This window comes from Artemia sp. Qi Xiang Cuo, chromosome 13 (genome assembly GCF_049724085.1).
Source record: "Artemia sp. Qi Xiang Cuo chromosome 13, ASM4972408v1, whole genome shotgun sequence".
Lineage (NCBI taxonomy): Eukaryota > Metazoa > Arthropoda > Branchiopoda > Anostraca > Artemiidae > Artemia > Artemia sp. Qi Xiang Cuo.
The window spans coordinates 16,924,153-16,949,265 of record NC_142806.1 but is presented as its reverse complement, the minus strand read 5'-3'; the positions used below and the strand labels follow the sequence as shown (position 1 = coordinate 16,949,265).

The window sequence follows — 25,113 nt, the reverse complement described above, 5'->3', positions numbered from 1 at the left end:
TCCCATTGTAGAGAAAAATACAAATGTTATAGCTAATGACAGTGACCCTGCGTTAGGCAATGAGCTTACTAATGAGTATGTCCCATCAACACAGAATACAAAGCTAATTTTTTCAGATATCACTCAGGATATCCGGACAGGATTGCCAACTGGCGAGGTCTAAAAAGAGTACAAATCAAGGCCAAAAAAGAATTGTTTTTGCTTAAAAAGAGTGCAATCAAAAAACTTGCACGTATCCTCTTTGAGGTAAAAGAGTGCATTTCACTCGAAAAGTGTGCAAGTTGGAAATCCTGTTCCTTAGGTTAAATGCAGTTCTGACGAAGACCCAGCTACTGACGTTTCAATCAAATGAAAACTGACACCCAAAAAGAGTGCTTTTTACTCTTCCGCATCCTCTCTGAGGTAAAAAAGAGCACATTTCACACGAAAAGTGTCCAAGTAGGCAACCCTGTATCCAGGCAGCTTTGTACTGGCCCAATTCAAACAAAATGATCCTGACAGTATAAATGTTAATTCCTTGAGGTGAATTTAACGCATAATATATTACATTCAACGTAATTTATTAAAATAAAGGAAAAAACATGGACTAAACACCCTTTTGACTCGGGTGATAACACAAATATCACAGTTTTGAGGTGAATAACAAAACACAAACCACGCTAAATGCATTGGAACTGCGCGGTCAAGGAACATAAAGTCACGTGTCATAAGGATAAATATAACATGGCCTTACTTAAAAAAAAAACTGCAGTGCCCAAAAATAAAACAGATTAACTTCTAATGTCTGCTGCCATTACACTTTAGTCAAAAGACCGAGTAATCTATTGAATTCTAATTGTTGCCTGAGTTCCATGAGAACAAATGAAATCTAAAGTCAAATGTATAAGTTAAAAAGCTAAACAGAAGCCGTTTACTCTAAACACCCGTAAGATAATTTCCCCTTTAGTCGCTAATCTAAAACAGCTTTCGTTTGTTATTGTTTGCTAGCATAGTAGCTGCCACCATAATTATTATTAATAATATACATTTAAGCCAAATATAATATAACATACTGAGCTAAACATAATAAAAAAGAACAATGAAAGAGAATGAAGCAAAACAAAAGGGATTGTACGGGCCGGGGCACATTTTCCGATGTGTCTAGACACATGTCTAGTGAGCTTGGACGTATCCATGATTTTTGTTCAGAGGAGTGGGACATTTTTTTGCAGGGGTGGGGGGGGGACAAAAAACTTTGAAAACACTTAAAAATCCGATTATATGCATTTTTGTTATGTTTTTATACGAGAAGAAAATCCCCCTGTATACGGCCTTGCTTTTAAGTCTCACATTTCGGTTATTTTGAAATCTTGAATATGTTACTACTTATCAATACTAGCTTATAAGGAGAATACTTCTTTTTTTACAAATCACGCCAGATTTTCTTGGTTTTTCATAGCCAAAACATAGTAAGAACACACTAAAATGACAAGACCCAGTACATTATTATATAATTTACATGTTAAATAAGTAAATCTACCCCCTCTCTTCCCTCTGCTATATGTGACTCGCTGTGTACTGCTTATTTTACTAATATTGGGTATAATATTTGTATAGCAGGACCGTAGTCAGGATTTTTTTCGGGGGATGTTTTACACAAGAATTATTTTTCGGGGGGGGGGGGGTTTGCCAAAATCTTTCCCGTTCCAAAAATGAAACAAAATCCCAATTTTTTTCGATTTTCTCGAAAGCTTGCAAAATGCAGATACTAGGGTTTGGGAAAGAACAACAAAATTCAAACAACTTATAAGTCTCTTTTTACGACTTAGAAACCAGAGAAGCATTGATAATGATACTTGAGATTCAGAGCTGTAGGTCATTTCAATTTTAAAGGGGGGTAACCGAACACCACCACTAAGCTTCGTCTGAGAAAGTCACTTCGCATGGTTTATCATTGGAAGACGATACCCAGATCGTTTCGGGTAGTAGGTTACCAGAGTCAGCACTTCTCGAGACAGGTCTGTTGGATTTTACGGGTTTATATGATATGGGTGACACTGCCGATAGGCTCAAAAAAATGTGGAATGTTTACTATGTATTGTTTAGGGAAATGTGACTAACTAATAAGCCTTTGAGGCATAATTACAATCAATTAATTAAATTTGAAAATTATATTGCGAAAAAACATGGACTTTAGCCTACAATGTACGATTTAATGAAAGGATTGTTTTGTGTAAAATCACGAGGCAATTGGATCAACGCACTTTGGCATATTTTTAGATTGGAGGACACGCAATTTTTCGCCAACTATAGAGTATTACCCTGTTTCTTGCAAATAGTAGTCATGTTTTATTTTATCAAAATGTTCATAGTTTATTTCACAGTTCTGACAAGATAAAAATAAAACAGAATTTTTTGATTTTGTGTGGGAAAAAAAAAACACCAGCAAAGCTAAGAAAATTTGAAGGAGTGTGGTTCGAACCAACATTAGTGAAAATCAAATAATGAGAAAATTAATCAAAAAGGTATGAGTGACAATTAACCTCTTCCACTCGAAATTAAACTGGTTTTTATATTATTTTTATGTTTTTTATGTTTCTCATATTTTAATTTATTTTTAACTTTTTTTCTTCGAATTCGCCAAAGCAGATAATCTGGGTTTCCATTTTTGATTTCAAAATACATGAAAAACAAGATATTAAGCAGGTATATCAAGAAAATAGGAAAGTTATAAGTGTTTGATCTTCACCAATTTAACATGGAAATATACAGATTAGGAAACTGCTAGCGCCAATCAAGGCCGTACCAAGGATATTTGCTCGGAGGGTTGTTTTTTTAGGGGAAGAGTTGCAATAAAACTTTACAATCACATTAAAAATTTGTTTATATGCATTTGTTTTTTTATGACGAGTTTTACAAACATTTCAAAAGGGGGGGGGTTAGATCCAGTAGCCTCCCATTATGGATACTGCCTTGGCGCCGACTATAGTGCCGTGTCTGCCGACTACAATAAATAAGTAGAGATTTTCAAAGGAAATTGGATATTTGATAACATTAATCAGCCGTTGAAGAGGATTGAAACTGAAATTTTGTCAATGGGTAATTAATCAGCATTAACCCCCCCCCCCCAAATAGTTATTTAAAGTCCAAACCCAGTTCACAAAAAGTAGGCCTAGCCTAGCTTAGGGAAATTCTGGCAGGTTAGGAAAATTAGTTGACTTTAAGATTGTAGGTCTAATGGGAACAAAATTCTACTTTTTACCCTTTCCAGCATTTTAAAGTCCATGAAAAGAGAAGCGTGCAGCAGTTCCAGGTCAAAGTCACCAAACGTTAGATGGCGTCGATGATTTTTCGTTCAACAATAGTGCCAGTCTCCACTGTTGTATGTTTCCTATACTATATGGGATCTCTCGTAATACTTTTGAAAGAAAAAATAATAGAAACAAAAAATAATAGATACATGCCCTACTTTAATTCCCCTTAAAAAGAACCCTTGAAAAATATAAATCTCATTGCACAATATGCAGTAAAATTCAGCCAAAGAAAAAACGTCTTTGCATTATTCTTGCTGAAACCTTTATTCAGATTAGCAGACTCTATGTTGACTGACATGTGTGGGGAACTAAGGTCAAATTCGGCTACCCAAATATGCCTTTGTATTGCCACTGATCTTTCTGAAGCCTTCATTCAGTATAACAGGCTCCATGTTGGCTGACAAGCGTGCAGAAGTAAAGTCAAATCAGATTAATTGGCTCCATATTGGCTCCCTAAAAATCTTCTGTTATCAATTAACTATCACCAGGCAGTTTTACAGATAAGCGGGCCAAGGTTTGCAGTCTTTTCTTCACTATGTGACTATGACCAAGTAACAGATAAGTAGAAACATAATCTTTTCCATATAAAGATGTTATCTTGCTGCCTGAAAAAAAGGATTTGATATTAGAAGACGTTACTAGCTACACCTTTCTTACATTTGGCTGCTTGTCAAGGAAGGTCGTCTGGAGGGGGGTTTTAGGGACCCCCCCCCCCGCCAACCTAAATTCTCCCAAAATTCTGGTCAAATCTTATTCTAAATATAAGACTTTTTTTTTATTGACCCCGCCTAAAGAAAAGTTCCTGCATAGGTCTACTTGACTGGCTGGTTACAAACTTACGATTTCTTCAAAAAATACTTGAAAGCAATACTTTATAGCAAAAGTATGTTTTAAGAGAGGATAAGTATGATGTACATTAGTAGTAAAGATTCTTTTCATTCACACTGATATAATTTGTATATGGATTTTTGGAAGGTGTCAACATTCAAAAAAGCCAAATAACTAGGGGCGTTGTTTAGGGGGGAGCGAGGGGCCGTCGCCCCCCAATAATTTAGAAAAATTAACGGTACTAGTGCATTAAACGTACTCTTTTATATACTGTATATGGAATGTCAAACTGGAGATGCTACAGATACCGGGACAGATACCCGCCAGACTGGTTATTTCAAGGGAACGCTAATAAGAATTGGAATGCAAAGAGTAGTTTTCATTGCGTTTATGATATTTAAACTGTTGTTTTTGGGGTTTAGGGGGGCGGTACCTAGGTTAGATTAGGTTACGTATTTAATATATGGTATGCTTTACCCCCCCCCCTAATGTGCAAATATATAGCCCAAATTTGTTTCTAAACTATTATATATTCATCCTATTTTATTTTAATTCATTAGCATTAACCGAATTTGATTTCTTTAGCAGTATATAAAAGAGTACGTCTAATGCACCAGTACCAAATTAACTATTATATAACCCGTGCCCCTTGACTATCCAGACATGGACCCCTCTTGCCTCCCTCCCCAATAAAAAACCTGGAGCAACTCCAACACAAATAACTGCACTAGATTAGACAAAAGAAAACTAGAACTGTTGGGCAATGACAAAAATAAAACTTAAACCTAAGAACAAGCTTCAAAATATAGATCGCCTTCATGTAATGAATGGTAGGTTACTAAAATTGTAGAGAATGTTACTAGAATTTTTTTTTCAACGTCACTTATCAGCTCAATTTCAAATTTAGTATGAAACATGAAAATAAGTAAAACTGACGGACGATGAAAGAAAACAAATAAAAATTTCAATTGAAGGTAAAACCGTGAGACGCCATCAGGGACATGGGTAGGAGGTCTCGGGGCCCGGGACTTCCCTAAACTGAATTTTCTCGAATGTCAGTGCACTTCTTATTTGCATTAACAAATCAATCTATTTATTATTAACCTCTCCCGAAACAATTTTATTATTGAGCCCTCCCCCCGACAAATGTTCCTACTTACGTGCCTAGAGATGCTTTGATTACCATTCATAAAATCGCTAAAAATAAACTCACTGAAACGAATTGGACTGAAACAAACCAACCGTTAAAACTATGATACAGCAAATGGTTTGCTTGACATATTCTCTTTGCAAAAAATCTCTTGACTTGTTAAAATGGAAACTTATGTTCTTGATAATTCGACCTCAGGGCCGTATCCAGGATTTTTTCTTTTTTTTTTGGGGGGGGGGGTACAAATAAGTTTTTAAAGCGCATCAAAAATTTGTTTGGTACTGTGCTAAAATCCAGGACACACGAAGAAAGACCGCATCGAAATCTCAAAGCAGCTATTGATAGGTTTCCGCTGCATAGTGAGATATTACTCACTCCTTGACAAAGATTTAAACTTCAGTTTTGCGGGTTTAGGGGAACTAAAAGGTATCTAGGTTAGGCTAGATTAAGTATTTAATATACGCTATGCTTTATCCCCATCCCCACCCCCCTAATGTGCAAATTTATAGCCCAAATTTGTTCATAAATTTTTATATTTTCATCCTATTTTGTTTTATTTCATTAGCATTAACACAACTTCACTTCTCGCATGTGTCCTGGATTTTAGAACAGTACCATTTGCTTGTATTCATCTTTGTTACGTTTTTTAAGATTTGGGCAACCATTTTTTTTTGGGGGGGAGGGGGGTTCAATCCCCACCTGGATACGGCCTTGTTCGAAATTGGGGCCAAAGGTATTTTCAAAGTGGGTTTCAGCCTCGTTCAATCTGTCCTTGAAGAACTCGACAAAATAGCCTCAGCATATATAAAGCCATAGAAAAACAGAGCTTGCTTCTAAAAATGTTGTCACAATTCTCACTGTCAATCAGGTTTTTAAAAGGCGGAGTTGCTCGTCTCTCCAGAAATTACATCTTTTTGTCCGTCTAGATTTGTTAACTAGCATTAGTTAGCTAAGTTTTACGAAGACTATTTTTCTCTCCAAAAATAGCAAAATATAATTGGCTTACAAAATGCGTCACAAAAGCAATCCAATGGAAGAAAAGCACACTTGTTAACATGTAAGGAATCTTTCTTTGATTAAGCATTCTTGTTCTTACCCCGCAAATCGTGGAAGGATGCCAAAAATATTTGCATACTTTTTGCTTGTGGGTTTAAACAGGTGCCCTTTTCCCATTTCTCACCTAGTAGCAATCACAATACAACAAACCCCTTTACGAACGGCATACCGCAAAGACATGTGGAGTGTGGGAAAAACCTATTTGATTGGGGCTATTTGAGAACTATTCCATTTGAAGTCCTCTCGTAATCACGTCTAATTATCCCAAGAGGAGAGTGTATCATTAGACTTTGGCAAATTTAAGAAACGATTATTCTTAATCCTTTAAAATGAATTTTTGGGTCCTTGTTTTTCGGCTGAGAAAACTATAAAATAATTACTTGTAATTATCCGCCATGTTTGAAGATTAGACAACCCAAGTGTACAGCGGTCATCATCTGTCAGAATTTTTGTAATTACTGAGTTTTTAATATAGAAAGATATTAAAACTTGGGTAGAAGCACTTGAGATTCTTGAGGTTGAAAAAGCTCGTAATTTGACCGCCAAGATTATTCTGGCATAATAAATATGATTTTCATTTAAAATTAATTCTAAATTAAATATTAGGCGTCATACATTTGAGCGTTGGCACTATTTATCTTGTGATCAAGGGCGTATCCAGGATTTTTTTTTGGGAGGGGAGGGGGGGGGGTGCAAGAGAATTTTTCGGTGGGGGGAGGGGGTACAAAAAAACTTTAAAAAACGCATCAAAAATTTGTTTATATTCATTTTGTTACGTTTTTTACGAGTCGGACAAACATTTTGGAAGGGGGGTTTAACCCCCCTAATCCCCCCTGGATACGGCCTTGGTTGTGATGATACTTTTTTTCATATTTCAAATTTTAAAGAACAAAAGAAATCATCTGGAATTATGATGAATCTATGGACGCAAAAATTGTTTATTTTTCTTTAGACATAGCCTATTCTTCTAATCATGGCACTAAAGGGGCAGGTGGGCCCATTGCCCACCGGATTTGGAGCAATCCAACCTTTTCTATATTTTCATTTTTTTTAAATCGAAAAAAAGAAGAAAAATGACCCCTATTCTACACTTTAAAATACCTTTTTGGTGCCTTTATTTTAAAAATCAAAATAAATTCTTGTCCCCTATATTTTCAATTATTGGCGCTACTGATTCTCATGATGATACCAGTTTTTTCTGAAATATTTCTCGAAATTGTGGTCGACAAGTAGCCTACCGTCCGTGAAAAAAAAAATTAAGATGAATGAAAAAAAGAAAATAAAAATACTTTCTAGATGTTATAAAGTACACAATGTATTTTCAGTGTTTTAATTATTTACTTATTGCATGGTTTTAAAATGGGTATAGTCAGAAATCCATTACAAGGGGGCGGGGGATTTTAAACCCAACTGAAGAGAAAAAAAGAATTTTCTTTCATAAAATTTCGTTGTAAAATTGTGCATTAATTACACTAATTTGCGCCTGTGACGTATTTTTGGAAGCTAATCACATTATTCATTAAGCCTGTGCGAGAAAGGGAAGCCAATAGCTCCTCAATTTTAACACCTGATTGGATCCTATGTCAATTTTTTAAGCCAATAAAAAGAAAGAGAAGTTATTAAGCCCAAAATTTTTGACACTAGTCCCTCGTTTTTTCAACTTTATTAAAAGGCACATCTTACTTCAAAAGTAAGTAGATGGTAGCCCCCCCCCTCTAGTATAAAAAAACTTTCTTGTGTCTCCATTGAAAAATTACAACAATAAAATAAAAGTACCCCTTCCCCTTGAATTTGAAAAACACGTTTTCCCCCTCCTATATTCCCGTGAATTCATGTCACTAGAGCTTTCTCACAACTGCGTCACTAAGTACTGATAATGTCATCTCAGATCGTCAAATATTAGCTCCATGGAGCCGAGGGGCCTGACATAAATTTTAAAGAATCTCAATAAGAAATTTTAACTATAAATGCAATGCCGTATCCAGGAGGGGATACAAGGTTTGACCTCCCCACCCGAAAATTTTGTCTCACTCATAAAAACATAACAAAACTACATAAAAACAAATTTTTATTCGTTTGTTTAAGTTTTTTGTAACATAGTATTGCCCAGGGGTGTGAATTTCCGAGCATAAACCCACCCACCAAAACGGAAAAATGTCAACTAGTAAATAGCCAAAAAGAACCAACCGATGAACTTGTCAAGAATCCGGTAGTCACGCGAAAAGGGAAGTTTCTTTAATGCCAATTAAATGAAACAAAATAGGGTACATGTGCACTAAATGGTACACACGAAAGAAGTCAAGTTTGGTTAATGCTAATCAAAAAAATTAAATAAAATAGGATGAATATACAATAGTTTAGAAACAAATTTGGGCTATATATTTGACATTAGGGGGGTGGGGGTAAAGCATGGCATATATTAAATACGTAACATAACCTAACCTAGATACCCCCCCTAAATCCCAAAAAATAAAAGCTTCAATATTGTAATCGCAATGAAAACCACACTTTGCATTCCATTTCTCTATTGCTAATACCCGTTTGCGGGTTTCGTGTCTGGTTTCCTTGATGCAGTCTATAGCGGCGTGTACCAATTAGTGCACAAGCACTCAAAACAGTATGCAAATACAATAGTTCAGAAACAAATTTGGGCTATATATTTGCACATTAGGGTGTGGGGGTAAAGCATAGCAGATATTAAATACGTAGCCTAACCTAACCGGTACTTGTTAAGAATCCAGAAAATATGTGAGATATTGTATAGCGAACATGATAAAAGAAACCAGTCAAGCAGGTTCTTTCAACGGAGAATTCCTATGCCGAGCATTGCAAACAAAGATTTCTCTATCCGTTTACAATATTTAAACTTTAGTTTTTTGGGGTTGAAGGGACAAAAAAGGTACCTAGGTTAGGTTAGGCTACGTATTTAATATATGCTATGCTTTATCCTCCCACCCCCCCTGATGTACAAATATATAGCTGAAATTTGTTTCTAGATTATTCTATTTTCGTCCTGTTTAGTTTTATTTCACTAGCATTAACGAAACTTCACTTCTCGCGAGTGTCTGGATTCTTAACAAGTACCACCTAACCTAACTCAAGTACCTTTTTTTGCCCCTTCAACCCCAAAAAACTAATCTTTGTCACGGAGTAAGCAAAACCTCACAAGGCAGAGAAAACCTGTTTTTCATGTAGCATCTCGGTCTTTCTCGATGTTGTCTTTCTTGCGTGACTACCGGATTCTAGACAAGTACCCCTGCAGATGAACTTCACCAGGGTTGACTCCCAAACCTGTATTACAGGCCTGTGTACAGTCCTGTTACAAACAGTCAAAGAGCCTAAAACTCATTTTTCTATTTTCTACCCCCCCCCCCCCCCCGAAGTCGCTGTATCTTAACTACTTTTTTAATTACGACAATTACACGATTGAACATGGTTTCAAACACCAAAAAATCATTTCAAACTCTCATTGCGAGCTGCGGCTCCTTGAGAATATCAGTATTTGAACAGGTGCGTTTTAGCTGAATGCTAGTGCATTCTGGGAAAGGACTAATGAGGATACTAGTCTAGATTTTGACGGTACTGGAAATACCTTATATACCTAGACTACCTAATCAAGGTTTTAAGTGATATTCACGTGTTTTTTCTTTAAGGATTTAAGCAGAACGACTTTTATTATAACCATAAGCAGAGTGGAGGGGGGAACAGCTTTATGGTCCTGAAATTTGTTTAGACATCTTTTTATTAGTATTTCTTGTCCTTTTAATTTCAAGTATTTTGGTTACTGTTCAGGGGAAATATAATCCGTCTCAGCCTCCAAAGTTATGAGTTTTTAGGACGGCACCACATTTTCGTCGGCATTGCCATATTCAGTCGTGAAAATCATGCAAAATTGTTTAGTTGAGTTTACCAACACTTTTGGACGAATTGTGGACGAAATCCTGGACGAATTGTGGTAACCCTGCACTTTTCGTCCGCAGAAATTTAAACATTAGAACTCTGTTGTTTCCCAAAGGCAGTTATACCTAATATGACTTTAAATTCCCCTAATATATTTTTGGAGTCTTTGGATTACTCCTACTCCATAGAGAGAAATGGCCAGGATGTTGATCAAGAGGGTCCAAAACCACTTCGGGAAAGGGCAAGGCCATATCCAGGGGGGGGGGTACCCGGTTTGAACGCCCCCCCCCCCCGAAATTTTTGACCGAGTCGAAAACAAGTCGAAAATTAGTAAAACCTAGGTAAAAATCAGTAAAATTAGTCGAAAACTGAGTCAAAAATTAGTAAAAAACCCCCTGAAAAAAAAATCCTGGATCCGCCCTTGGGAAAGGGGGAGGCTTGGAGGACTAACAGGTAATGTTGCCATTATATAACCAACAAGTACACTTTCATAAGACATCTCCACATTTCAGAAGTGGAGGAGGGGGTCTGAAACTAAACAAACCTGCCCGGTCTCTCCCCCCTGCAGATATCCCTCATATACATGTAGGCTACTCATAAAACAAATCTTTTTCATTTTTTTCTGCCTGACATTGTAGCTGGAAACACATTGTAGCCTAGATTTATTAATTACACCCACTTTAGTCTAATTAATTAGGCCTAGATAGATTAACCAATTACTTCCTTTCATATAGAAAACAAATTTCCAGGTTGGTCAAACTCATTGACCTGTAGTCCATATTCCTTCTCAGATTCAACTTTTTACGGGGTTATTATAGATTTTTATAGAATATTCGGTACTTGCGTATTAAACGTACTCTTTTATAAACTGCTAAAGAAGTCAAGTTTGGTTAATGCTAATGAAATAAAATAAAATGGGATGAATATATAATAGTTTAGGAACAAATTTTGGCTATATATTTGCAAATTAGGGGGATGGGGGTAAAGCATACCATATATTAAATACGTTACCTAACGTAACCTAGGTACCTTCCTCCCTAAATCCCAAAAAACAACAGTTTAAATGACGCAAACGCAATGAAAACCACGCCTTGCATTGCATTACTCTATAGCGGTCTCTTGAATGGGCGGGCTTTTCGAGACTGGTTTCGTGACTGGATATAAAAGAGTACGTTTAATACTTAAGTACCGAATATTCAAAGCCTTACAAGTGGAGAAAGAGTACCCAGACTTTAAACTGGGCTACAGGTCCATTCTTGATACTTCTATTATCCTGGCATAAAAGTATTTCAAGTTAATTAGAAGTAGTGTTATGGATCTGTAAGGGTTGGATATGGGTTGAGGCCCATTCATACTGAGGTTTTACTTATATCGACATTTAGCTGGTTCTATTTTGAGCCGATCAGAAAATTTTTCCACCTTATACAACTACTTTCTCAATTATCACTAAGTTCCCTTTCACTTCAGTCAGAACGTTGGAAATATAGAACATCAAAAATTGCATTTTCATACAAAACATTATAATTAATTAAACCCCATTCACGGTGTTCTAAGAATGTTAGCATTTTTTTTAATTATTTCATCATTGGCATTATGAACCAACTATTAAAGGGAAAAAAGCACAGAAAATAATTACAAAAAAAGGAGAAAACCAAAAAAAATCAGCAAACATTTGTGGGTAGCCTAAGGATATATTCAGGGACTAGTGAGGGGGGGGGCAAAATTGTTCCAGTAATGATTATTACGCTCCGAAAGAGTACTAAATGGGGAATCGAAAGGTTTGATGTTTTAGGGAATTGTCTTATTTTATCAACATATTTCCTTAGACGAACTGTATAAGCCCAGAATTTTGGGCTATATATTCGCACGTTAGGCAGTTGGGGTAATGTATAGTGGCATCACTTTCAAAATTTGTTAACTACAATTTTCCTGCCTGTTACGAAGTAAGAATTTTCTTTTATTAATATGTTTCCTTTTCAATGGCCTTAAGTGTAGGCTCATACCGAAGAACTCGCCAGCGTTATGCAGACAAGATTAATACTTACAACGATAATGTGATGAGTGGCTGAAAGTCCAGTTGGCAGGTCAGGCAGGTTATCTTTCAAAGTGTATTAAGTCATCTTTTTCCTAACAAAAAGGTCAAAACTTGAGCCGATCCCGACTGTGCAGCTAAATGAAGAGGAGACCATCCATCTTGATTTGTGACTGCTAAACTGGCGCCAAATTTCAAGAAAATTTTAACCAATTCTAAATTTCCAGTTCTACACACATGGTGCAGCGGTGTGTCACCATTGCCATCCACAGAGTCTAAATTTACCAAACGTTTTTCAAGAACCTTGGTTATTTCACTTAGTTCATTGTTTTCAATTAATTGCTTAAAATGTTCTAGGGACTGGTTATGCGTTGGGCTTTGCGGTATTTCATTTTGAGACACTAGCCATCCTGTCCTTTGATCACGATGCCAACAGGCGTTACCATGTTTTCGAGTAAAATCCCAGCGTTTCTGGAAGTTCGAATTATCAAAATCTTCATAAAACGAACTATTATGACTAGAAAAACTCGACTCAACTACGTCTACACTATCATAGCTTGCTACACTTCCACAGTCTGACATTGATGGTGAGGGGGGTGAACTTTCCCCATCTGAATTTAAGCCATCACAGCTATAGCCGTATACTCTATCCATGTTGGCTGTTCAAAGCTTTGAATAAAACTGATGTAAAAAGAGACGCGCTTTCGGGTTACTTCAAACGGCGTGGGAACCTCTGGGAACCTCAAACTGGAAATGTGTTAAATCATCCACTGATAAATCATCATACGGTTTTGCTATCATGATAGAAATCATGACAGTTTACTGACGAATCAGTTACATACTGTGAAGGTCCAGTTCTCTAAGTATGATTGCTATATTAGGTCTTAACTGAAGATTGGTCTTGAAAGATTGATCTCATAAATTAATCATTATTATTGTAGGTTTAAACAAGCTTCTAGGCTATGCCCAGATTGGTAAAGGGGGTCTTTTATTCAAATGAAGAAATACGAAAGAGGAATACAACTTACGACTGACCCATTAGTTTTTTCGAGTATATTTTGATTTTTTTTTTCCTTTTGATTCTTTTTTTTTGGAACCACCTTTTTTTATTAATCAGAATTTTGCATTTTGTGTTTTTTGTTATATTTTTTTACGAGATTTGCAAATTTTGGATAAATTTTATCTTACTTAACACTTACAGGCAAAGATTTGGCTCTCTTCTATTAAACGGACTCTTTTATTTAGTGCTAGTTTGGTTAATACTAACGAAATAAAATAAAATAGGATTAATATATAATAGTTTAGAAAAAAATTTGGGCTATATATTTGCACATTAGGGGGGGGGGGAGGCAAAGCATACCATATATTAAATACGTACCCTAACCTAGGTACCCCCCCCCGCTAAACCCCCAAAAACAACCCCATTTCGTGCCGTTGTTTATATTCCAGAAGGCATTGTAAAACTGTTTTCAACACGCGTCTGAGTCTATTTCGTGACTGGTATGCATTGCCGTAGATATAAGAGCCCGTTTAATAGAAGAGTACCAAAGATTTCAACCTGATTCGAGCGCCAAAGGAGGGGGTATAGTCATCCGAGTTCAGAAAACCTCTCACTCTAGAGTAAAAATTTCAAATATTTTTGTGAAGTCATATTATAGATTTATTACCTGATTTCAGTAGACTTAACTTTACTTATGTCTTGGACACCCTAATGGGCCGTGCGCTGGGGATCAGCATCTCCTTGATACGTTCATGGATCAGCCTCTTATATACTGTTCAGTTATCTGCTTATTTCGGAAGGCATAAGAGGCCCCTTCCAAAGTTATCGCGCTATCTCTTTCTAGGTGATTTAGGGATGCACGGGTTTCTACTATAACTTGCCCACCCACATGAGTAGCTAATATGGGCGTGCCTATTTGGCGCAAAGGTGGGTCGTACCTCCTAGCCCCCCCCCCCTGATATCCCGTTGCTGGCCTTCTTCTAGTCCATAAAAGCCCCTAAATAAGGCACGCCGTATCCAGGGGGGGTTACCCGGTTTACCCCCCCCCCGATATTTTTGATCGAGTCGAAAATAAGTCGAAAATTAGTAAAACCTAGGTAAAAATCAGTAAAATTAATCGAAAACTGAGTCAAAAATTTGTAAAACCCCCCCGAAAAAAATCCTGGATCCGCCCTTGAAATAAGGATCCAACTAGCTAAAACAACTCAGTTTCTATGTTAACTCGGATTAGGATCGATTTTTCTACTGATTAGCTGTGAGGAATTTCCAAAGAAAAATATTACAAAAAACAGCATAAATGGGTGTGGGTCACAAGGCCGTACCCAGGGTTTTTTCGGGGGTTTTACTCAAAGATTTTTTTTCAGGGGGGTGGGGTTTACCCGAAAAACCTAAAAAAACGCATACAAAATTTGTTGATAACCATTTTTGTTACGTTTTAACGACTAAAAAATATATTTTTTTTTTGGGGGGGGTCAAACCCCCCACCTCCCTCCTCTGGGTACGGCCTTGGTGGGATTTTTAGAAGAAGAAAAAATATTTCTTTCTATAAATCTTACAGAGCCCGTTGGTCAGTAAATTTAAACCTTGTTTTTTGTTCTTTTTTTTATTTTTGTAAGATTAAAACTATTATAAAAAATGAAAAGCTTTCCATAAATGTCATGAGACTTTCTTAAGAATTGTTAAAGATAGTTTAGTTTTCAAAATAAATTTACGCAATTAAATTATGTCGTGTTTTAGATTGCGTAAACGGTTTATTATCATTTCCGATTAGATAATTTCGGGTCACTGCATATGTGACCAGAATATTTGTTATTTTTTTGAATTTATATCACTGTTTGTGAAACACTGTCTATTAAAAGGATTTTATCCCTATTTGAAGTTTTATTTATTTCCGATTAGTTTCTGATTTCTGATAATTTATTGATCTAAACTGATTTTGATATTGCACCCATGTTCCTAGAGAAATTCCCAAAATATACAAGAATTCGCTCATGGTTGCCAATATGTTTCATATTGTTTGCCATTCCAAAGGCGGATCTAGAGCAAAATCTTGGGGGTTAGCTAATACGGCAATGACGTCAATAATTGACCGAATTGACAAGTTTATTTAAAAAAAAGGGTAAACAAGAGAGAAAATGAGGGTGCTGGAGAAACGTCGGGGGACTGCGCCCCCCTGATCCCCTCCCTGGATCTGCCCCTGTGCCTTTGTTATTTAACCTCACCCTAAAGTGACGTTTATTTTGGGTTGTTTTATTTTTTTTCAATTAAAAATACAAAAATCAATATTTCTCCCCTGCGAGCTCTATAGCCTAAATAAAAGGAAAGAGAAAGAACAATAAAATAAATATGAAAATAAAAAAGAAAAGTGCGGCCGTACCCAGGATTTTTTTTCGGGGTGGGGGGTTATTCAAAGATTTTTTTGGGGTGGGGGGGTCTACACAAGGAAAAACTAAAAAAACGCATACAAAATTTGTTTATATCCATTTTTTTTTACGAGTCAAAAAAACATTTCGGGGGGGGGGGGTTCAAACCCCCTAGCCCCCCCCCCCTGGATACTGCCTTTCTGCTCCTCCTCATTAATCAACTCGAATCGCGCTGTACAAACCTCGGCCGACCCGACGAAAAAACAGAAGAAATAACGGTCACACAACCTTCTTATACCCAACTTGAAAATAAATATAACATGCATAACACCACCAGTGGTGGATCCAGGGGGCGAGGGGGCGTGCGCCCCCCGTACGTAGTTTAAAGTGGTGTAATTTACTTAATTAATGCAAGTTTGCGTTAATTAAACTTGCTCCTAACGCAATTTTATCTTATTAACCTATTTTGCACCCCCCCCCCCCCCCTAAAAAATCCTGGATCCGCCCCTGAACACCATCCTTCTATAATCAACGTAAATTAAATGGAACTAGCTTTTAAAAATTAATTTTTACACATGTTAAAAAAAGTCATAATAAATACATATTCAAGCTGTATGAAAGACTAACTCCAATGTAAGATTAATTATCAATTACTATTTATAGGTGGAAACTAACCATTAAGAATTCAGCCACCAGACGTTTGAAGTGCGAAGGGAATAACTGCCCATGCCATAGCATGAAGTATTTTCCATACTTTTGAAGATGTCACCAGAGAGTTAAAATCATACCGAGTGCAAGGCATGGAAAGCAATAAGCTTTTGCTACCATTTTATTCATTTGATTTTTTAGTTTTATTAGCCACTTTATTCAGCTGCCAGTTTTCTACCCCACGAAGCACGTACACATAAATTTTTAGGCAAGGTGACATTTGAGTGGGCTGTACAATGCAAGCTATAGGCAAAATACACGTAAAAAGCTAGAAAAAATTGGAAAATATTGAGATTTTGAGGGGGTGTGAACTCAAATACCACTACTTCATGTGTATAAGCCAGTACCTACCATTTCTAATTATATCACCTTTTTTCAGATCATCGTTCATCCGGTACTAAAAGTAAAAAAGCAGGTGTCTTCTTCCTAGCTCAAAACTATCTTGAAGATGAATTGACTTTATATCTTATTAGATAATTAAAAGCAAGTTTCTTCCAGACATAGGTAACACAAAAGTTAAAAACTAAACTGCACAAAACCCAGTCTTTATAGCCTATATGGAAGATTACCACCCTCCTCTATTTCCCGACTCTATAAGCTGAGCTTTACCTTACCACATAGTTTCAAAATGCTCATCGAGGCGTATACAGTTTATTTTTCAGTTTAAATGTTCTGAGAGGCAAAAGATGAAGGTCGTATCCAGGGGGGTTAGGAGGTTGGGCCCCCCCCATATCCCATACACACAAAAATGTTTTCCGACCCGTAAAAACGTAATTAAAGTGAATATAAACACATTTTTGACGCGTTTTTTAACCACCCCCCTCCCTCCCTCCTGGATACATTTTGACAAACGATACATTATAATATGCTTTATTTAAAGGTCAAGTTCAACTTTAGCACAAAAAGAGAGAAACTGAGGGGGGTAGCAGCCCCTAGTTTCAATTCTCGTTCGGCTTTAAGTTCCATCTTGCTTTCATACAAAAAAAAATGTCTGTCTTTTTTTTTCATTTTCTGTGTTTATCTTCTTTCTGCTTGGTTGTGAATCCTTTCTTAGGTCTGATTTTGAACCAAGCTTTGTCTTTGATTGATATCTGTATCCGCATAAAGGGTATGCGTCTGTCGGCAGAATCTGATATAATCCGATTATATGTATTCATTGATATGCGAAGGCATTTGATAATTTGAGTGAAATAATATGCAGCCGCATCAATTATTAGTTTACTAATTTTTCAAAGTTTTTGTTTTTTCACTTAGTTTCCTCTACGTGTTTAAGCTTGATTAGAATTTATTAATTAATAAACAAATGGTATTTTGGTACAGAAGCTTTTGATAGTTAAAATAAATTTAAAATAAATTTAAAATAAATTAAAATAAACTATCAATTGTTGTCTATGATTAATGCTTCGATACAATTGCCCCTAAAAAAAGTGAACCTGTCCAAAACTTTCGAGGGGTGTTTGAATTGCTAAAGAAGTGATTTTTACAGGTTATAGTTTTCCGATTTCTCAAGGAGTGGGTACTCTTTGGACAATTTCGATTTTGGGTGACAAAATCCCATCTTATCTAGGTAGATGGTAAAAACCTGCTTCTTAGGACCCTCAAAGATGTTGAATTGGATACTTAAATGATTGCGCCACTTTTTGTACTAATTAAAAAAACTTTTTCCACAAAATAAGTTTTTCAAAGAAAAGTAAAGAACTCCATTAAACAAAAAATGAGCAAAAATAAAATCAAATAATCTACCAAGCGTGAAAACTACCACAAATAAGCATCGATAAATCAATGAAAACCAAAACGTACAGAAATTACAATAAATAACCGAGTCAAACTCAAAACGAGCAGAAATTAACATACGTTGGGCGCAAAACCCCTATGCCTTCCCAAAGCCAGAACAAAATTTGTATTTTACTGAAAAAAATCAAGGGCGGATCCAGGATTTTTTTTCGAGGGGGGGGGGGTTACTAATTTTTGACTCAGTTTTTGACAAATTTTACTGATTTTTACCTAGGTTTTACTAATTTTCAACTTATTTTCGACTCGGTCAAAAATTTCAGGGGGGGGGGGTTCAAACCGGGTACCCCCCCCCTGGATACGGCCTTGAAAAAAATATATTTTTTTTTTACTTTTATAACTTTAATAAATCAAATAATATTAACATTTTGATTACTAAATATCAGTATATGTATATTAAACTGACAATGCACATTCATTTGTAATTTTTCAGTAAAGTGCAAAATTTGTTCAATATAAACCTTTATGCCCCAGGGCATAATTTACAACCCTTGCCCTGAGGGCTGTGGGGGGTTGTCATCCTCAAAGACCTAATTTCCAGAACTTAAAATTACGTTGAATAAAATGGCTATCTCAAAGTTTTGAGTAGATGTGTTTGGGGAAAAGGTCGGCATGAGAGGCGGGTTAGTCGCCCTCTAATCACTTTCGACTATTAAAAAGGGCACTAGCCCTTTCAATTTCCAATCGAATAAGCCTTTTTTGAAGTTTCCATGACAACGCCTTCTATAAAAAATCTTATATGGCCCAGGGTATAACATACAACCCTTCCCCTAAGGTCTGTGGGGGGCTGTCCTCAAGAACATAATTTCTATCTGGAAATCAACTACGCTGAGCAAAATGTCTATCTCAAAATTTTGATTGGATGTGTTTCGGGAAATGGTGGGCGTGGAAGGGGTGTTAGTCCCCTTCCAATCACTTTCGAATATTGAAAAGGGCACAAGCCACTCCAATTTCCAATTGAATTAGCCCTTTTCGAAGTTTCTACGACAACTTCTTCGATACGAAGTGCCCTGCTCTAAAGGAAAAAATTAATAAATTATACATTGTGCCAACATCGTTCTTATGTGTCCCCAGGGCATAACTTAAAACCCTTGCCCTGAGAGTTGTGGGGGAGTGTCCTCCTCTTTACTTAGTCCCGTTTCTTGTCTCGAGTGTCCCCGTTCTTTACTTAGGCAGCGCGATCGCGCTGCCTATGATTTGTACAACAACTTTCTATATAAACCTTATATGCCATAAGGGCATAACTTACAACCCTTGCACTGAGGGCTCTGAGGGGGTTATCTTCCTAAAAGACCTAATTTCCAGAATGTTCAACTACGTTGAACAAAATGAATATCTCAAAATTTTGATTGGATGTGTTTTGGAAAATGGTGGGCGTGAGAGAGGCGTTAGTCGCTATTCAATCACTTTCAATTATTAAAAAAGGCAATAGCCCTTTCAATTTCCAATTGAATGAGCTCTTTTGAAGTTTCTGCGACAGCGCTTTCAATAAAAACTTTATATGCCCCAGGGCATAACTTACAACCCTGGTCCTGAGGGCTGTGGAGGGAGGGGTTGCCGTCCTTAATGACCTAATTTCCAAAACTTTGAATTACTTTAAATAAAATGGCTATCTAAAAATTTTGATTGGATGTGTTTGGGGGAATGATGGGCGTGAGGGGAGGGGGCTAGTTGCCCTTCAATCACCTTCGACTATGAAAAAGGGCACTAGCCATTTGAATTTCCAATCCAATGAGCCTGTTTTGAAGTTTCTACGACAACGCCTTCTATAAAAACCTTATATGCCCCCAGGGCATAACTTAAAACCCTTGTCCGGAGGGCTCTGGGGGAGTGTCCTACTCAAAAGTATATTTTCTATCTGGAAATCAACTACGCTGAACAAAATGGCTATCTCAAAATTTTTATTGAATGCATTTGGGGAAATGATTGGTGTGTGGGGGCTAGTTGCCCGCAAGTTCCTTTTGACTACTAAAAAGGGTACTAGGTCTTCGAATGTTCAATCGAATAAGCTTGTTTTGAAGTTTCTAAGACAACGCCTTCTACAAAAACCTAATATGCCCCCAGGGCATAACTTGAAACCATTGCCCTGAGGGTTGTGGGTGAGTGTCCTCCTCAAAAACCTATTTTCTGTCTGGAAATCAATTATGCTGAACAAAATGACTATCTCAAAATTTTGATTGGATTTGTTTGGGGGAATGATGGGCTTGGGGGGGGGACTAGTTGCCCTCAAATCACTAGACTATTAAAAAGGGTATTAGCCCTTCGAATTTCCAATCGAATGAGCCTGTTTTGAACTTTCTACGACAACGCCTCTATAAAAACCTTATATGCCCCAGGGCATAACTTAAAACCCTTGCCCTGAGGGCTCTGGGGGAGTGTCCTCCTCAAAAACATATTTTCGATCTGGAAATTAACTACTGAATAAAATGGCTAGCTTAAAATTTTGATTGGATGTGTTTGGGGAAATGATGGGCGTGGGTAGGGGCTAGTTGCCCTCCAATCCCTTTCGACTATTAAAAAGGGCACTAGCCCTTTGAATTTTCAATCGAATAAGCCTTTTTTGAAGTTTCTACGACAACGCCTTCCATAAAAACCTTATATACCCCCAGGGCATAAATTAAAACCATTGCCCTGAGGGTTGTGGGGGAGTGTCCTCCTCAAAAACATATTTTCCATCTGGATATCAATTATGCTGAACAAAATGACTATCTCAAAATTTTTATTTGATGTGTTTGGGGGAATGATGGGTGTGGGGGGGGGGGCTAGTTGCCCTCCAATCACTTTTGACTATTAAAAAGGGTACTAGCCCTTTGAATTTCCAATCGAATGAGCTTGTTTTGAAGTTTCTACGACAACGCCCTCTATAAAACCTTATTTGCCCCCAGGGCATAACTTAAAACCATTGCCCTGAGGGTTTTGGGGGAGTTTCCTCCTCAAAAACATATTTTCCATCTTGAAATCAACTACGCTGAACAAAATAGCTATCTCGAAATTTTGATTGGATGTGTTTGGGGGACTGATCGGCGTAGGGGGGGGGTCTATTTGCCCTCCAATTACTTTCGACTATTAAAAAGTGCACTCGAACTCTCAATTTCCAATCGAATGAGCCCCTTTTGAAGTTTCTACGACGAGCCCTTCCATATGAAGTGCCCTGCTCTAAAGGAAAAAATAATAACTAGTACATTGGGCCAACATCGTTCTTATATTCCCTCAGGGAACAATTTAAAACCCTTGCCCCGAGGGTTGTGGGGGAGTCTCCTCCTCAAAAACATATTTTCTATTTGGAAATCAACTACGCTGAACAAAATGGCTATATCAAAATTTTGATTGGATTTATTTGGGGGATTGATGGGCGTGGGGGAGGGGGCTAGTTGCCCTCCAATCACTTTCAACTATTAAAAAGGGCACTAGTCACTCCAATTTCCAATCGAATGAGCCCTTTTCGAAGTTTCTACGACAATTCCTTCGATACGAAGTGCCCGGATATGGAGAAAAAACAAAAACGAAAAAAAAAACACTTTGTGCCCACGTCGTTCTTTACTTAGGCTGCGCTAGGGCGCTGCCTATGATTAGTTTTTTCCCTTTTTCTAGAATTATGCAAAAGTTCTGATAAACTAATTCTTGGTTACTGTTATCACTACTTCTAAAAAATAATTGCAGCCCCAAGCCACCTGAGACCGATACAGCTGTGTAAGCTCCTCCTCCACGCCAATACATTCAAATCTTCACTCTCCCCCCCCTATAGATTTTCAATTCCCTTTAAATCCTTCCTCAGTTGCCTAGGGCAAAGGCCATAATGCTCCAATGTTTTATTTTTTTTTTCCCATAGGCACTTTATATGGAAGGGGTGGTCGTATAAACTTCGGAGGGGTTCTAGTGCCCTTTTTAGGAGTCAAAAGTAATCGTAAGGAAACTAGCCCCCACGCCCTTTTTTCAGAGCAACTCCTTTTCGTGTGACCCCAGATGGAATGTCAAAAAGTCCGACCTTTGGCAATCGTCTCTCACTCATTCGGAAAATATGGCGTAACCATTTTAACCTTTCTTTCAAAATAGCCATAGAAAGTGGGATCGAACCCCACTGTCTGTACCTGGGTTGCCAACTGTAGCATGAAAGTGCTATTTTCGCACTTTTTCATTATGTGTAATACTGTAGCACGTGCTCAGGCAGGGTTGCCACATGTGGCATGAAATTGTTATTTTAGCACTATTAAGGTCAATTTTTTACTGTAGGACCGAAAATTGCTGTGTAGTACGCATATTTGGACCGTAGCAGCACTTTTGGAAGTGACCATGGTGGCAAGCCTGGTTTGTACAGTTTATTGTTTGATATACAATCAGTTAAGCGAGTCCCTAAAGTTATCCTTAGACAATTCCTCTGGGAAACATTAAAGACGATATGGTCCCTCAAAGAATTGTCGTTTCTCTTCCAGTATAAACTTTTTTTAGTTTTTGTGGGCAAACTAGTTAGTATTTATTGGGCTATGTTGTCATAGCATGCAAAGCCTCCATAAGAGATCCGAATAACAGACAAACAACTAAAAAGCGATACCTACTTACTCGGAACCATTTAACTTCCCCTGTTCTGTACTGAAAATACAAATAATAAGGTTTGATGAAATTTACATTATTAGAACGTCTAAATTAAGTTTTTTCTATGAAAAGAAGCCAAATTATATTTTTTTTTAATTCAGGAAAGGATAGTCCCTAAAAATGTTCCTGCATACCTGCTAGAAAAATGCTAAAAATCAGCCAAAAGGAAATATCTTTTTAGCACCTTGATAGCTTTGGGAGCTTCTTGCGATGCTGCCCACTTTGATTGAAAACCTTGCCGAATCTGGGAAAGTATTTATTTATGTTGTAGACAGCGCTTTGCATAAAATTTGATAAAATATTATATTTTCTTTATTTTAAGCAAGTCTCTCGTCAGTTTTACGAATTGTTGACTCATTCAAGATCCTCTATTCATTTTTCCGAAATATTTAAGGACGTATTATTTGAGTAGCATGGGAGCTTCAACAGTTCCCTATGGTGCTGAGAGAAATCGCTAATGAGCCCTTTATGTTTGACTCGGTCACCCGACACTGAGTGTTGCAAAATAAATTTTAAGATATCGAATGGCCTTAACAAATCTTCTGCTGCTTTTCGAAGCGCCCATGTTTCAGAACTATTCGGTCTGTAATTCATTTTTCATTTTCGTTTAAGCCCTCTTTCAATTTTCTACGTACACTGTTTTGATACCACCATCCCTGGGAGAAAAAAGGAGACACATCAATACTATCCAGGCAAAAAACTGATTTTCCTTGTTGTTCAGTGGGATGGACTGTAAACCTCCAATTAATGGCGTGACTTCAATGGTGCACGTTTATCGCCAATTAGACATTATTTTGTGGGATTTCCAACTCATTTTCAATAGCTCTCAAAATCTTTCTTTTGCAATGAAAAATTACTTTTCAGTTAAATCAAAATAAAAATTAATAATTTCTATATCATTTTCCAAGGAAAATATTTGCCAACACTCCGTTATTTAAAACACCTTTTTTTTAATTTTGGTGGTTTCGTCATGTATTGTAAAATATCTCAAAATGTCAAAATGGAACCTTAAAATAGCCCAAAAAACTACACTATAATTTTCCTTAAAAATACAGTCTAGCCTACAAAAATAAAAAAACAAAACTTGTCAAAAATACTAATAACCGAAACCACTGAGAACTTTAAGTGAGAATTTTCGGCTATGAATATGAGAAAGCATCGAATTACTTAATTCTATTCCCACAATAATGTGAGATATTTTCCACGGAAAACTGGGCCTTCTTTTAGCTCTCTCACGAATGGGATAATTCTCAAACCCGAATAACATCCGATATACAAGACCAGTCTAAAATGATGACACAAACTAAGCATCGTGTGAAAAACTAGACATAATTTCATATTTGCTTTACAAATTATCTGTCCAAACAGTCAATTTACATTTTGGACAAGAATCTGACAGATATGAATATGTTTATCTTGTAAATTTTCATATTTAGTTTGCATAGTGTGTAATTTTGGGCCTTCGTCACAGTGTTGCCAAATGGGAATCATTTGGGCAGTTTTGTAGGACGATTGCAAGTCAAAATAATCAAATCAGCTCCTTTTCAAGAAATTTTGCTTTAAAAGAGTTGCACATCTGGCACAGTTTACTTATAACTTAAAATTGGAATAATTTCTGTTCATTTTGAGTTTTAACGACGGCCTTTAATTATATTTAGAAAAAAAGTATATTTATATCTAATTGCCACTTGTTGTGATGTACTATATATTTGAATTATGAAGAGACCACTTCTACCGGGGTCTGCCGCACAAATGTTTTACTTTTCAACCAAGGCCGTGTTCAGGATTTTCGTTCGAGGGGGTCTTACAAAAAAAAAAAAAAAATGCATGAAAACTTTGTTTATATCCATTTTTGTTACGTTTTTACAAGTTGGACAAAAATTAATTTTTTGGGGATAGGATTCAACCCCCCCCCCTCCTCTGCATACGGCCTTGTTTTCAACCAATATTTAAATATAAAATCTAGTACCAATACGATAAATTAGGATAGAACTATACGATATTTATGCAGCTAAAAAAATACTAGAAATAAAAGTACTTTTGCTAGAAGTCACTAGCACAAAATTTGTATTTGTAGACACCTCTTTTTGATTGACAGCGCCCAATTTGCTGCTATTGATGTCACCTGAATTACTCATGTGCAATTTTGAAAACATTCTATGCTCTCTCCGTTGATAAAAGGCACTTTTGTCAAGGAAAACTAACTAGTTAATTATATAGATTAGTTGTAATCTTATTCTGTTTCATTTGACTAATTTTGATGTGTCATGAAATAAAGCCGTAGCAACCGTCATGCTGCACATTTTGACAAGTGCATGGCAACTGCACTTTTTGACATTTTGGGAATCATACTAAACACTTTAGAGAATCGTTCAAATCACTAGATTCTTTATAAAAAACAG

At 36.8% G+C, this 25,113-nt stretch overlaps 1 protein-coding gene across 1 annotated transcript; it reads right to left on the bottom strand.

The window, feature by feature from the left end:
- Positions 1 to 541: 541 nt before the first annotated feature.
- Positions 542 to 12,913, bottom strand: LOC148945019 (uncharacterized). The gene is made up of 2 exons (XM_089099266.1): positions 12,273 to 12,913; positions 542 to 3,898 (listed from the first exon to the last, which is right to left on the bottom strand). Exon 1 carries the CDS (start codon positions 12,911 to 12,913, stop codon positions 12,344 to 12,346), a length of 570 nt encoding a protein of 189 aa, XP_088955392.1. The 3' UTR covers positions 542 to 3,898; positions 12,273 to 12,343.
- Between the last annotated feature and the right edge of the window lie 12,200 nt (positions 12,914 to 25,113).

Coding starts and splice junctions, on each gene's coding strand:
- LOC148945019 (XM_089099266.1), bottom strand. CDS start 12,913: ATGGATAGAGTATACGGCTATAGCTGTGATGGCTTAAATTCAGATGGG.